The 15,033-nt window shown below is 47.4% G+C and overlaps 1 protein-coding gene and 1 long non-coding RNA gene across 22 annotated transcripts in view; one reads left to right on the top strand and one right to left on the bottom strand.

Annotated features, from left to right (window-relative positions):
* The window catches only part of EIF4G3 (eukaryotic translation initiation factor 4 gamma 3), a 153,094-nt gene extending 149,247 nt beyond the window's left edge, over nucleotides 1–3,847 (top strand). For all 21 annotated transcript variants that reach the window (XM_083803109.1, XM_083803103.1, XM_083803105.1 and 18 more), the window contains 3 exons: nucleotides 552–633; nucleotides 2,103–2,249; nucleotides 3,181–3,847. In XM_083803109.1, coding sequence (XP_083659235.1) covers nucleotides 552–633; nucleotides 2,103–2,249; nucleotides 3,181–3,362 — 411 coding nt within the window. In that variant the 3' untranslated portion in view covers nucleotides 3,363–3,847. The remainder of the gene's footprint in view (nucleotides 1–551; nucleotides 634–2,102; nucleotides 2,250–3,180) is intronic.
* Nucleotides 3,848–5,624: 1,777 nt separating this feature from the next.
* Nucleotides 5,625–14,917, bottom strand: LOC310883180. The gene is made up of 2 exons (XR_014573360.1): nucleotides 14,699–14,917; nucleotides 5,625–14,610 (listed from the first exon to the last, which is right to left on the bottom strand). It is a non-coding gene; the product is annotated as an uncharacterized lncRNA (long non-coding RNA).
* Between the last annotated feature and the right edge of the window lie 116 nt (nucleotides 14,918–15,033).

Genomic DNA, 15,033 nt, shown 5'->3' with positions numbered 1-15,033 from the left:
GGTCAGCTTCATTTCAGTTATTTCTGTTGCTGGAGGAATGTATTCGAAATGTCATTTTCTGTGGCTGTTAGAGAAGTAGAAAAGTGACATGAAAGAAGCACTGAAAATCTGGGGACACCCACAGGCTCTCTTTGTAGTCTTGGACAAGTTACGTAGCCATTCTGTGAATTTCTTCTACAGAGCAAACAAACCTGTATCCAAGGAGCATTCTTTAAAGTTTGTTGAAAAAGCCTAAAACTCTTAGAAAATGTATAAGGGTGCTGTAAATGCCAAGCATTGTTGTTTTAGTTTTTCTTGAGACAATGACTAGTTGTGGGAGTAGTTAAATGGGGTATCGATCACAAGAGAACTGTTGTTGCATGTTGATGTACCTGAGCTATTCCCAAGGACTGAATGGGAAAGCTGAAGTTCTGCACAGGGGTGAATTGGGTTCCAACTCAAGCGGTTTACGCTGAACACGAACCTCCTGCCAAATTCAGCAGTGGAGTTTGGAAACAGTTGCTCTTACACACCCGCGTGTTTTTAACTGGTCCATTTACTCTCGATTTCAGGCTAATCTAGATGAAAGCCAGATGAGTTCACCTACATTCCTTAGAGCTTTAATGACAGCAGTTTGTAAAGCAGCTATTATAGGTGAGTAACTTGCAGTGTAAACACCATACAAACGAAAAATGCAAAGAGTTATTTTACAGTTTTCGGGTTTATATCATTCCTCCCCCCCCGAGCTGTTTATCATCATACAGTAAGATTTTTGAACTCTGCTGAATTCTAGTGCTGAGGAGCAGGATGTCCATTCCCCCTGCGACAGCCAGGAACATTGCTGGGTAGGGTGTTCTCAAGGCCCTGGCGTGTCCCAGTGACCTTGCGTGAGCAGATGTTTCAGACAGCTGAGTAATACCAGATTGTTCATTGGTTCTTCTAGTGAAGGTGGAAATGTGCTAGACATTATTAAGTTAATTAGCATTTCCTCTCCTGTGTCAGCAAGCTTGCGTGGGCACTCTACCATCGCAGATTGCCACATGCGAGTTGGAAACGTGGGTTGCAGAACAGAAGCCAGCTTGTGTATCTGTCTTGTTAATAGTTTTATGTCCAAAGCAAGTTGCGTTTTTAGAAAGACAGTTTATATGAATTATTTGTATGTACAGCAGTTGGTTGAAAATGGAGGAGGTGGGTTCCCAAGTCAGACATGTGAGCCTCAGATTCCCAGGGGTGCTTGAATAAAGCGCTGCAGCCAGAAACATCTGGTCAGTTCACATTGTTTTCTTTAATTTTACTGGTGGCATCTGGCAAGACAAAAAATTGTGCTTGTAAAGCACCCACTTCTGCTCCTAGCTGTAAGAGTCATGCTCAGAGAAAATGGTCTGAACTTCATCTTGTCGCTGGAAGGATGTGAGGGGCAAGATGCGGCCCGGCTCCTTTCTTCTCAGAGAATGGAACCTTTCTGATGCCACCTAGTGTTAGTGGCGAAGTGACACAGGATTTTATGACAAATGTCGAAGGGCCTCCTGATGAATCTCTGCTGGGGGTGTATCTGAAACATCTTGATCTGTTTTACTTTTTGACCGTGCCTCTAACTGAGGATTTTTTCTTTTGTTTTCAAAAATCACTTAATTGTGTTATATGATCTACTTTAAAAGCTGCTAATTTATCCATGTTGCTGACAGACTTCTAACATGTATTTTTATATATTCCTGATTTCCTATGTCGTGTGCAGCTGATGGTTCTGTTTCTGCCTTTAGTATTTTTAGGGGGAAAAAAAAAGTTATCTAAAAACTTTCTATATAGCTGAGATTTTAACTCCAGCCATTGCACCCACTTTGGGCATGATTTGCACTGCAAAGTTAGGTTGTAATTCTTTGTATATTTCAGCTGACTGGTTAGGGCCAGGAGAACTGCAGATGTCAGTTGAATTTGGGAAAGCGTAAAAATCAAGACTTCCAGAAAAAGCCTTTGATCAGAAATACTTCCTATTGTTTCTCATCGTGTTTTGTCTCAGAGCTAACCTGTATCTGTAATTTCTACTTGAATAAATAAAGGAGATAAAAGATCCACCCCTGCTGCTATCTACCAAAGCTGACCCTATTTTCTTCTCTTCCCTTCAGCGGACTCTTCTAGCTTCCGTGTGGACACTGCTGTTATCAAACAGAGAGTGCCGATCTTACTCAAGTACCTAGACTCAGACACAGAGAAGGAACTACAAGCACTTTATGCACTACAAGCATCAATAGTAAAACTTGATCAGCCTCCTAGTAAGTGTTGTCTCTGAACTGGGGTCTTGAACCCTGACAGCTTAAGGAAAAGTTGTTTCTGTTAAAGTCCAGCAATAGAGTCTGGAAGAGGACCGTGCTTTTCTTGACAATGAAAACAAAGTTTTACCTTTGTACATAGCAGCTGAGAGAAAATAGCATACAGTGGTTTCTGCTTCTCCAGATTCCAGCTTTTAGAGAACTGCAGTTCCCCAAATGCTTTGCTGGAGGTGGGCTTTTCTCCTGATTGATCCCATAAGCAGCCATGCAGAAGGAAGGACAAATCTCAGGGATGCAAAGAGAGGGAAAAAAAAAAAAGTTATCTGTTGAGGTTTACAATACCTGGACATGTGAGAGCGTTGTGCTTTGTAATTGCATTATTTGCTGCATCAAAGGAGTTGGGCAACTGATGAGTCTTGTCCCAGAGACACTGTAGAAAAATGGTGTTGGAAAAGAGGCGGGGGACTGCAAGAGGAGCAAGGGTACCCAGGCAGTCTGCAGCACATAACAAAAGAGTGCACAAAACCACCCATCTTGATAATACTTAGCTTTAAGGGGCTAGTCGTTTGTTCTCTCTCCTGCTGAGCCACATAAAATCAGGTGTTGGAGAGGAGCCGAGCTGCATGGTCCATGGAAAGGAGAATGGGCAGTCGTGGATTGCCAGCCGGTCCCTAAATAATATGCTCTCACGGCCACTTTCCCTTTCCTGCAGAGCATATGTTATCCCACAGCATCAGAGGGACCTGTTTTCCCTCTCAGCTGTGTCTAACCAGCCAGGAAGCAATAACTCAGTGACAGATCTTCCTTTTACTTGTGTCTGCATCTCTTGCATTAAAGGTCACATTAATCCCCTTATCCGTAACCGCGTCTTTGTCTACTGACTTAAACTGCGCAGCACTAACAGATGTTCTCTCCCATTATTCCATTACTGCAGATTTGTTACGGATGTTTTTTGATTGCCTGTATGATGAGGAGGTAATATCGGAGGATGCCTTCTACAAGTGGGAAAGCAGCAAGGACCCAGCGGAGCAGAACGGGAAAGGAGTAGCGCTAAAGTCTGTCACAGCATTCTTCACATGGCTACGGGAGGCCGAAGAGGAGTCGGAGGATAATTAAAACTTAAAAATACAGGAAAAAAAAAAAAGAAACAATTTAAGTATTTTTTTAAAAAGTTTCACGTCTTCGCCAATCACAGTGCAGCAAGGCCAATTCTCGCGCAGACCCCCCCCTTCCCCCACACATGCACGAGTGGGAGAGGTAAAAATAGATAAACACAAAGGTGATCATGGAGGAAAAAAGGTACTTGAAAAAAAGTAAACTTCAAACCTGAGGGCGGGAGCACTAAACCAAAATACATGTATTATTTATAGAAAATATTTTCTGTTTTAATCTTTTTTCTTTTTAAACAAGGACTCATACTTACATAAAACACAAAGCGAAACAAATCTGTTTAGCAAAAAAAAAAGTTTAAAACTTTTAATTTATTATTTTAAGGACTGCAAATGCCAGTGTAATTTTTAAATTTGCAGTTTCTGTAAACAAATTGTATAATAGAACAAAAGCAGAGAAATAAATTTCCCTCCCCTTCATATGCACCTCAATTTTGTTTCAAAGCATGATAAAATAGATAAAACTTTTCAAGGGGGTTGGGGTAAGCTAGATGAGGAAGAGATCAATTTTTTTTAATTGTCATCAGATTTTTCTGCCTGCATCTCAGCTTGCTTCAGAAATTAAAAAGAAAATAGTAATCAAAACATACATAACCTTGGAACAGAAGGAAATGCATTTGAGAAAACTGCTGTGGACCAGAGTGCTCCGAAAATAACTCATTCAAAACAGTGCTACCCTGGGGAAAAAGTACTAGTGATACTTTCAGAACCTTTAGAGCAACTTTAAGGCTTGTAAATACATAGAACAAATATTTAAAAAAAAAAAAAAAAAGAAAAAAACAAATTGACTCAATACTATTTCTTTTCACTTTCAAAATATAAAGAACAAAATAAAGACAAACATTGCAAGTTTAAAAGAAAGTAAAACGACTTCTCCTTTGACAGCTGCTGAATGTGTGCACCATCTCTGAGCGGTGCTGGCTTCCTTTTCATTGTGTAGATCCTCGGTTCCAAATTGTGTACATATAGTGTGTGTATGTATGTGTGTCTACCAAAAAAGAGGGGTGAGAGCAATTGTTTAAAAAAAAAAAAAAGGAAAAAAAATAGGGGGTTGCTGCTTGGGAGACCCTTTCTGCAGAGAGAACTTAATGGCTGCTGAGCGATGAGCAGCTAGCTGGGCTGCTGCACCACGTAGGTCTGTCTGGTTCCCAGCACGTTTCTGCAAGGCTGGGAGGTGATCTCGGGGCGGGCGGTGCCCGATCCCAGCCTGGTTCTTCCAGCCGTGTGACCGCGGTGTTTCGTGTGACTTGGAACGGTGGCGTGGTCCTGGGGACTTGTGACTGCGGTGACTCCGGAGGTTGCAGCTGTCCGAGCAGAGAACCGATAGCCCTTCTCCATGGCTTACGCATCCGTTGCTGCCCGGCTTCTACCACCGCCCTTCGCATCTGCTGGTTGCCTTGCTGTGCTTAAGGAACCCAAAAGCCCACACGGGTGAAGATGAAAGCGACCTGCAAGAGTCAGTGGAACAAGCGCAGTGAGCGATGCGGTGCTCTTCCTGGCTCTGCCCACCCCGTAGCGGTGTCTGAAGTCTGAGCGCAGCCCGGGCACAGATTAACAGTGGTCACTTTGCGGTGCGGGCGGAGCGTGTGGTGTCTCCGTGCCCAGAGGGACCTCAGCCGTGCCCCAGTGCCGCACAGTCCTCCAAACTGAGCTGCTGCTGAGTACCTTAAGTCTCTTGTGTGTCTCTCTTCAACAACCAAAGATGACCTGCTGGCTCTCACTGTGAAGAAGCATCTACCATAATACAGTCTGCAAAGTTTGTGAAACCCTAAAATGTAGTTTGTGAACTGTGGTCTGTGGACCGCGAGTAACCTGTGGAGCATTTGCTGGTGGTCTGTGCAGCACTAGCTGCTCACATGATGCTGTCTTTTTCTTTCCAGCTGCTAAATCACTTTTTTTTAAAAAAAAAAAAAGAGGAAAAACAAGAAAAAAAGCTACAAATACATTAAATACTTTCCTAATCTTACTTTTACATGTAAACAATTTCTGTACTTGCATAAGGATGTTGTTTGATCACCACGGGGAAGGGAGGAGGGCGCCTGGTTGTGGCTGGAGGGGGAGGTGTCCATGAGACACTTTCCCTGTTATCGTGTTCCACGCCATGAATCTGAGCTAGAGAATCCATGGCCTAAAACACTAGAGCATTGGTTTTTTTTGTTGTTTTTTTTTTTTAGTAACAATAAAACACTTTTCTCTGATGTTTTGTTAAAAAAAAAAAAAAGGAAAAGAAAAAAAATCTCATCCTTAATATATGCATATGTATGTATCTGATGTATGACATCCAGCACTTCCTCCTCCACAGCTGCTTCCCTTCCCACCCCACAACCCTCCTGGCCTTGCAGGCAGGCTTACCGGTTTGTGATCGCTGCTCTCAAGATCTCTAAAAGGCTCATCCGCGTGGAAACCCCCTCCAGGAGGTCTCAAGGTGTGTTTCTTTTTTCAAGTTGTGTGGGTTATGTGAGTGCTCTTCTTGCAAAAGTAAACTGAAGCCAGAACAAGGGTGGGTATGTGATGGTTTGTAGCAGTTAAATAGTTGAATTAAATGGATGTGAGTTTGTATCAGAGCAAATATATGCCAGGTTGCGCAGTGCTTGCACCTGATGAAGTTCCTCTCAGAGGATGGGCAGCGTCAGAGCCTGCAGGGAATGTCTCTCTGACACCGGAGCCGCTCCATGCAAGGACTGTGATTTATGCGTTGATTGCCTTGAATCAGAAAGGTAGAAATTGCAAGAGGCTTTGAACAGCCACGTGAATCGAAGTGGGCCAGGGCCAGGACATTCGTTTGGAGAGCTTCAAGAAGGAGTTGGAAAAACACTGGCTGGAGGGAATGGTGAGCACACGGGTAGAGGAGAAAAGTCTCTCCCCTCCTTGTCTGAGCTTTAATGTTAAATGTTCCGGGGAGTGGGAACTTGTCCTGTTAGTGTCATGCGTGTGACAGCAGGGGAGTTTTCAGAGATTTTAAGAGTGTTTTCAGAATTGCCCATGAGTCCTGAAAATCAGGGTTTGCACCATGGCAAGTTTTATGGTAACTTTAGATGAATTAAGCTGCACAGGGAGCCCTGTGAGCACTTTATGCAGTAGACCTGTAGGCCTCCAGCTGTGGATATGTTGCCGTAAGGTTCAGCATCCCACAAGTGTCACCACAAGGAGCACATTTGATACAAGTCTTGGACCAAAACTGCTTCCTCTGCTCCCCTTGCATTGTTTACATGCTCCTTGCTTACCTGCATCTGTACCAAGCTGTGGCTGCTTTTCAGTCGCCTTGTAAGTCAGCCCAGGTTTGCAGGCAGTTGTAGCTCTTCAGGATGTTGTCCATGAAGATCTTTGCAACACGTCCCCTCCTCTAGGGTGTTAAAAGACAAAAACTGTAAGAGATGCATGAAACAGAAAAGGAGGTAATTAATTATAAGAGGTTCCCATGGGAATGTGATTTGCAGAAGCCTCATTCTACATAAATGAGGAGAGGTGAGCTGTGCTTACTCCTGCGTAACGATACAGCAAAGCCTAAGCGGGGAGGTCAGCAAATTTCCCATAAGAATACTAAATGTTTGTGGTTTTGTCCTCCCTCTCGACCCCAGTCCTGGTCCTATAAGGCATTTAAATGTGTCTGTGGGCAGGCTTGTGAGCGTGGCAGGGAGTTAATGCAGCTCAGCACGAAGGAGCTGCATTAGAAGCCATTTGCACTGCTGGGAGCCCGTCTTGTGCCAGGGCTGTGCGCGCCATCAAAGGCGCAGGTAAGGAGGAGCAGATGTATCACTTACGTCCCTGTTTGTCTTTGTTGCTGGAAATGTCTCCAAACCTGAAGCAGTCAAACAGAAAATTTCTAGGCCAGGTGTGTGCCTAAGGCTGGTTTCTTTCTAGGAAAGTGTTTTCAGAAACGGATCAGCCATTTCTGTGAATGAGGGCAGGGAATACACGGGTATCAGACCTTGCTCTCTGTCTGCTCCTGTTAGCGTGTTTGGTTTTTAGCCTTGTTTTCTCTCAATAAGCCTCGGTTCCAGGAGCAGACCTGGGTGTGCAACTCCTGCCTTTTGCTTTTCGCCTGTAAAACTGCCAAATCTGGCCACATTTCAGCTGTGCTCTGCCTGCGCTGAAGGGGACTGACGAGCGTTCGGCTCACTTGTCTGTTTTCCCCTGCTGTGCAGAGGGTACGCAGGGCTCTTTGCTTGCCACTCAAGTTGCCAGAGCTGTTTGAGGCCTTTGCCCTGGAGCCGAGGAGCTCCTGAACCCCCCAGGCTGCGGCACGCTGCTACCCACGGGTGCACCGGGGTGCTTTCCATTTCCAGCCGGGGCAGTAGCGCCCAAAAACTCGTGACATGTTACGGTTACTCTGCAAGTGAGAATTGGCACAGACAGCCACAGCCCAGGCTCTTGGGTTGGTTGCAGGGGATGTGGTTGTGACTTCTGTCTGGGACCAGTACTCCCTGGTGCAGGAGCTGGTAGCCAAAGAGGCCACATGGAAAGAGGTTTGGGAAAAGGGATTTGGCTGCAGAGAGTTATTGGAGTGCACAAGGCAGGTTTAAGCAAGTAGTAATTTACATTGGCCCTTGCTGCATTTCCCTGTGACCCAGAGCTTTTGGTTCCAGCCCTATAGACTATTTTTTTCAGAGAAAGGTTAAAATGGGGCCTTTTTAAAAAAAAGTCCGATTAACTTGCTGAGCGTCCTGAAAACACTTGAAAGCAGTAGCAAATGTGGCATCTTGATGCCAAGAGGGTGGCTGTGATCATTCCTGATACGTTCAGTCCCAACAGGAGTCATTTTTATAGGGGAAGGGACCTGAAGGTTGACATGTCAGAAGCGGTCACCGCAGAGCAGAAAAGTCACTGGAGCCATGCCCCCGGCGCTGGTTTGATCCGTTCCACAGGCACAAGAGGGTTCAGCTTTGCAGGCAGTAAGCTCAAAATCAGACACGCACCCCAGAACCCTCTTGTGCCCGCACATCCAACGCCTCTGGCTTCCCTAAAGACGACACCAGGGAAATGGTTGTAACTGCAGAGCAGCCTCAAGGCCACAGGTGGATGTGCTGAGGGTAGGGGTTCGGTCAGGGCTGCCGTGCCCGTGGGGATGAAGCAGGGGGCAGATGTTCAGCCTAGCAAGCACTCTGAGCTCGTTTTATGTCGGTCTGGCAGGGAAAGCTTGGCCTCTCTGCTCTTCGGAAGAGGTTGGCCCTCTGCTGCTACCTGATCCCGGGCCAGCAGAGCGGCATCCCCAGCCAGACGTGCAAGCTCTTCACATGCTGCTTTCTTTTAATAAGGTGCTAACCCAGAGGCTTGTGTGAGCGGTCACATGCCAATAGAAACCCCAAGCAGTGCTCTGGCATGGCCTGGGGGCCACGTGCAAGCTGCAGCCACTGTAGGATGGAGCCTGAGGCTGAGGATGCTTCAGCCTGGAGGGTCCTTCTTGGCTGCTCCTCACCCCAGCTCCATGGATAAATTATCCTCAAGGAGCCATTGCAGGAAAACCACGGTGGTGAAGAAGCAAGCGAGAGATTGATTACCACTTAGCTTCCCGCAGTGTGACTAAATCCCTGCAAATATCTGAAAAAAACTTAACCAGAAGTTTTCTACCCTTGTATTTTCCACAGGGCCCTGCTTGCTGCCTATGGTAATGGCCACGGAGCTGTGGTTTACTGAAATAATGCCTGCTTATTTAAATGCTGCTGTAGGGATGCCCTGACCATGAGCTGTGGAAAGCTTTGGTCATGTGGCACCGGTTTCTCTTCCTTATTTCCAGCTGCTAAATTGCAGTGAAATGGCAACAGAAATAAAGCCAGCTCCCGCTCCATTCAGTACTTTCCAATGGGGAATTTGTCCAACTGTGCAATCGCCGTCCCAGCTGCAGGGATGTTTGTGCTGTGACTGCAAATTGGAAAGGAGAGAGGGGTCTTGGGGAAGGCAATCGATGCTTTAAGGAAGTTCGGAAACCTTTGGATTAGAGTGAGCAGAGAAAACAGTAAAGCCTTGCTTTTGCATGCTTGGTTGTCTTGGTCCAGCCCCCCGTGAGGGTTAATAGCAGATGCTGTCGCAAAGCAGAGTTCTGCCAAGTTCCCGGGGTGCAGACCATTAACGAGCACTGAGGAGAGCACTGTTAGAAGTGTTTTACCACAGCACTGCAGAGAAGAGCTGAAAAGATCATCTCAGCTGGTACTTTCAGGTCTCGCCTGTGGAGGAAAATGGGTTGTTTCAGTTTTTCAGAACAAGCTATTCTGAAATAATGCTGGGTGTAAATGCTCTGCACTTCTAAAGATGGTCTTAAGTGAATGATCTGTTGGGCCTGGCCACCTCCCGGTCGTCTGCGTGTGACCGAGTTGTGCTGGGAACCCGCGTGCTTCATCAGAACCAGGCAGCCTGCGAAGGCAGCGGGCACTCAGCACCCTGCACGGCTGCGGCACTGCTGCCACGTTAGCTTATGGTGATGGGCACAGCCCGCGGCTCTGTTCTCCTGCTGCACAGCCCTGCTTTGGGTGTTCAGGGCAGAAATAATTCCAGGGATCTGTCACAAAAGTAAACTGTAACAGCGGGCTGGTGGAGCCCATCCCGGCTGCTTCCTCCCCACTGGTGCCTTACAGCATCGGTGCCTGCCTTGGGATCAGCTGACGCACGATGTATTTTTTTTACAACGTGATCATCAAGTACAGGAAATTTCACACACCTTCTCTGCAAAAGAGAGGACTCAAGTGTTTTACCCATCCTCCAAGGAAAGGCAAACGGATCTCACTCTCCTGGCTTCCTCCACCATCACAAGGTGGTTATTTTGAGCAGGAGCCTGGGCTGTGGCTGACAAATCTCAAAGAAAAGCCAGCTGACAGGATTTCCCATGGAGAGACAAGTGAGCCAGCGCTAGAACTGTTCGTACGCCTCAAACAAGAGCCGTGGCCAAAAATGCTTTGAGTTCCTGCTCAACCCAAGGGCTTTCTGTCTTCCCAGCAAGGCTTGCTGGCATGGCGATGCTCTGTTACGGCTGCAGGACCAGCGTGGAGGCCGGAGTCCAGCCAGGCTGCTGAACGTGCTGGGCGTGCTGCTGGTCACAGCGGCATACAGTGCATGTGCGGCAGCCAAAAAAGAGCTTTTGTGGCTGCAAAAGCATCCCAGCTGGGAGGTGTTCCTGGCAGTAAGTTATTACCTGCCCGGGTGAGGGGAGCAGCCGCTGCCTGCTGTGTGCTGCAGCCTGCCGGGAACCAATTTTAATCTGAAACAGCGTTTGGTTCAGAGAGCAAAGGGATTTAACAAAACACTAGCATTCCTGCTGCCAGATATTAACCATGGGGACACACAGCTTTGGGAGAGGTGTTTTGTCCCAGTGTGAATCGCTGAGCTGGTAGACTTCAGCCTCTCCAGCTTAGGGGAGCCATCACTTCCACTTGCCAGCTGGGGGTTAAAAAAATCACTACTCTAATTCCAGAAGTGCTGTGGAAAAATCACATCTTCCAGGCACTGGTTTCCCAGTGAGGACAGTAGCCTTGTTAGCACTAAGGATCTATTTTGGATTAGGGCATCTCTAGAAAAGCAGCAGCCCGTGGAGGCTACGTAGTCCACAACATTGTTCTGCAAGGCCCTTCCTTGCCGGTCAGCAAGGACCTTGCTGGTCCTTCTGTCAGCTCCAGTGGCAGGTTCATTTCTATCAGACATAAAAAGCCAGCTTGGCTCCAGAACAGAGCAAACTTTGGTATGTTTAAGCATATTTTTATCCATTTGCTAGGAGCTAATATAAAAATGGGTGGGCAGGCCTGAAAGTGCACAGATGAACAGAATACCACTTGAAAAAGGGGAAGTGGTTTGACAAGAAAAGCTGACTGGGAGCCTCAACAGGTAGCCGTTAGGAGGGCAGCAACAGAGCAGCTGGGAGGCGGTATAGGGTGCCGGTGGAAAGTAGGACAGTCCATTGGAAAAGTATGGAGAAAAAAATTATTAGGAGGCTGATAACGAATAAAGAGATCAAAGGCGGTGTCTGGAAGGGCAAAAAGTGTCAGGGAATATGCATTTCTTTGAAACCAGAAATGGAGTGATTTTTGCAGTCACAGAAAATATGGGGCTGACAGTACAACTGCTGCTGAAAGGAGTAAGTACGAATTAAAGAGAATTCTGTTGTTCTGGGAATCGTTACAGCTGTGTGCTTGGTAAAGTAGCCAAGCAAGCCCCGAATCAGCAACAAAGTGGAAAATTGTGGTTAAAGAACATCACATCATCTCTTCCAAACGTCCATTTGAAAAAAATCCAGAAGTAAAAAGCAGCCCGAGCGTAAAGACAGGAATGGCGTGTGCTGTCTCAGTGACTGCGGGAACGGTGACGCCGTTTCGTAACGCAGACGGGCAAGTCCCTCGTCACCTGGTACGTGCGTGTGCTGCCGAGGGGCTTCATCCCCCTGCAAGGTCCCTGCATAGGGATGTGGGAGCTACGTTAAATGCAGTTAGTCTGCGATGGTTATGGGATAGTTACGCTCAGCACCGTTCCCCGTGCGAATCCCCTGTCTGTTAGCTGTGTCAAGCTGAAAACCTCAGCCAGACTGTGCCTTCACGGCCTTCAAGTGCCTTCATGCCACTTGCTGAGCAGAAACTTCGAGGCAGGAGAGCAAGGGTCCTGCTCAAGCACTCTGTGGGTTTCCATAGATGGGTTTGCTGAAAATTTACCAACTGTGGCCACACACTGAAGTTGGCAGAGCCAGGCCCCCACCCAACAGCGCGGTCAGGCTGCCAGCAGCGCCAGGCTGGGTCTGTTACAGCGTGCCTTGGCCTCGAGGTCACACCAGCCTGGAATTACCTCGCTCAGATACACATTCAGAGAGAAACAGGTCTAAAGGGCAGAATCTGTAGGCACGTGCTACCCCATTTAAATTTGATGAAGGCATCTCAGGGAATCTTTGATTTGTTTTTCAAAGCACGAGAAGCTGAAGTAGCAGCAGAATGTGAAGCTTTAGGGATGAAAGAACATGGCAAAGGGAAGGAGTTCCCCAGCCTGCTTGCAATTAGATGCAGAACAAAACAGAAAAAGACTCAAATTCTCCTTGAGCCAGGCTGACTCTAGGCCAAAATTTTTTAAAAAGTTTTTACACAACAAATGCAAAAGTCAAGATAAAAATGGAAAATTAAATTTGCCAAAGTGAGATAAGGACACAAGAGGCAAGGCCTAAATTATAATCAGCATTGAAGTTTGAAGCTGCAGGCCAATATTAAAAGAGAATTTGGTGACAAAGACACAGCGCTCGCTTAGCCAGCAGGATCATGAACATAGCAGCGGAAGCTGATTTCAGTGTATGCAGTGCACAGCGTGACGAAGGTGGTAATAATCTTATGTTTTGTAGGGTATGTGGCAGGCAGCTGTTAAACAACACAGAACAGTGATTATTAAATTATAAGAATTCACTTTAATTAAAAATTGTGACAAAAGGGGGGAAATATTAGGTAGTGTGGGGTAAGAAAGTAAATGAGAGTGGCTTTCAACCCCTGGAATAGTGATTCTGTGACCAGATGCATTGAAAACAAAGTACAACAGGTTTCTAGTGGAATATGTGGCATTGCTCTGGAAAGCCTCTAAAGGATATGGGCTGGAAACGGTAAATCATTTGACATGCAAATTTTATGGATACTCATCTAAACAGTAGCAATGTCTAAATGATCTTGTTTAAACTGTGAGCTGAACCGTACAGTCAAAACCCAAAGCTCTAGGCAAATTTGTAGAAGCTTTAGGACTGCTGGAAGCTGTAATAAAATTGAACAATTTTTGGAAAAAAATCCATGAACCAGCTGGGGTTCATACCATTGCATAGCACCTGAGAGGACAGGAAAGGTATTGAAAGTGCTTAGTACTTATTAGAAGTATTTTGTAATGATGATAGTGCTGTATACAATCACAGTTTGATGGCAATTTCCCTATCCTGCACTGTTCCCTTCCTACTGTGCATCCTCACCGAAGCATGCAAGGTCACCATCAGTTCCTACAGCTCCACTTCTGCCAGTGGCATGCCCTGGGTGAACAGGGAGGGGGGCACAGACGCCACGAGCCCACCCAAAACGCGGGGTGGAGGGGAGAGGTTCAGCAGGAACATGTTCCCTCTGCAGCACGCAGCTGCCTTGCCCAGGCGCGGAATTTGGGCAGGAGGCCTCCCAGCCCACTGGGGTCAGGCAGGCATGTGGCTGTAAGGAATGCACAGGGGCCACAGCTCCCCTCTGGGCTGGGTTTAGAGATTTAAAAAAAAAAAAAAAAAAAGGGAGAGACGACAAAATCCTTTCTCCTCCTCTGCTTGCATCTCAGTGTAGTTTTGTGGCTCAGCAAACACAGGTGCTGGGGTATTGCACAAAGGCTTGCAGTGAGCAAGGGGAAGGCAGCTGGGGTGATTTCATCTTTCCTTCACCGTGCCTTAAAAGCCTGCAGTAAAGGAGCACGCTCCCTCATGCTCGCCTCTCCTCCACCTTCCAATCCCCTCCCTCCTGCCAGAGAGGCACCGCTAGGGGGGAAAGGCCAAAGAACACATTTTTCTGCAGCTGCACAGTCCTTATTTCGCACTCACAAGAAACGAAGGAATGTTTAGCAAAGTGGAGCCATCTGGCTAAGGCGCTTCCAGGGCTGCTCAGTGCAGGAGACAAAGGGGAAAGCGAAGCACCACCGAGAGAGTCTGGGGTGGAGAAGATGATCGGCAGGGCCAGGCCTCGGTCACAGCAGCTTGGCTTTTGAAGGAGATGCTCTCGGGTGTAGTAGTACGCTGTTAAAGCAGCCACTTCAGGGAGGAAAAAAAAAATGTTGGAAAATGCTTAGAGCAGAAATAGCCACAGCACTATTCGCTGCAGTGCGAAAACAAGACACCTCCACCGTTCTGAGAACAGCCTAAGCGCCTCGTAAATGAGGTTTCCCATCTGTAGGAGGGCTGAAGGGTGCCACGGTGCCCAAATAAATATGTCAGTGCCTTCCCCACGTCGTGGAAGCACCAACAGCCAGGAGGAGGTCTGCAGCACACGGGGTTACGTGCAGAAAACAGCTGAGAAGCTGCCTGGGCAAGAGCCTACTGATGAAAAGCTTTGCGGCATTTGGGAACAGTACCCAACACGGACTGTCATACTGTGGGGCTAAAGACATTTCAGTCTGTCAGATCTGAGTGTGGAGCTCCGGGGATAGTTTGCAGAAAGTGTCCTTGCAGCCCAAAGAGAACGGGAGCAGGTAGCAAAGCGAGGAATTACACCTCAAACTTGGGGGAAAAAATAGGCCTAGGCAAAAAAATAAATTAAAAAAAATCAACAAAACTTGGAGCAAGATCACTGAGGTACACGGAAAGAACGAGTTTCTGCTTGCTACCTCAGCTTTCTGCGCACAAGCCTGAAGTTACCACGCGCTGGTGAAAATACGGCGCGGGTCGCGCCGCCGCCCTGCCCCACAGCCACCCCGGCGCTGCCCCGCAGGGCTCCCCCCGCACCACAACGCGGTGGCACGCTGCCGGGACAGCAAATTTCCGCCACGGAGGCAGCGTCACCGGGGCCGGCTTCCCTTGCCTGGAAACACCTTTTAACGGCGATTTCGGGTACGGGCAACGGCCCCCGCTTGCCGACCACGAGAAAGGCGGCCGCGGCCGGGGCCCGTCCCTCAGCGCCCTCAGGGGGCCGTGGCGGGAACCGCCTCAGAGCGCGGCCGAG

This window comes from Anser anser (genome assembly GCF_964211835.1).
Source record: "Anser anser genome assembly, chromosome: 17".
Classification (NCBI taxonomy): Eukaryota; Metazoa; Chordata; class Aves; order Anseriformes; family Anatidae; genus Anser; species Anser anser.
Note: the sequence above shows the minus strand (reverse complement) of the source record. Positions and strands in the feature narration are given on the sequence as shown.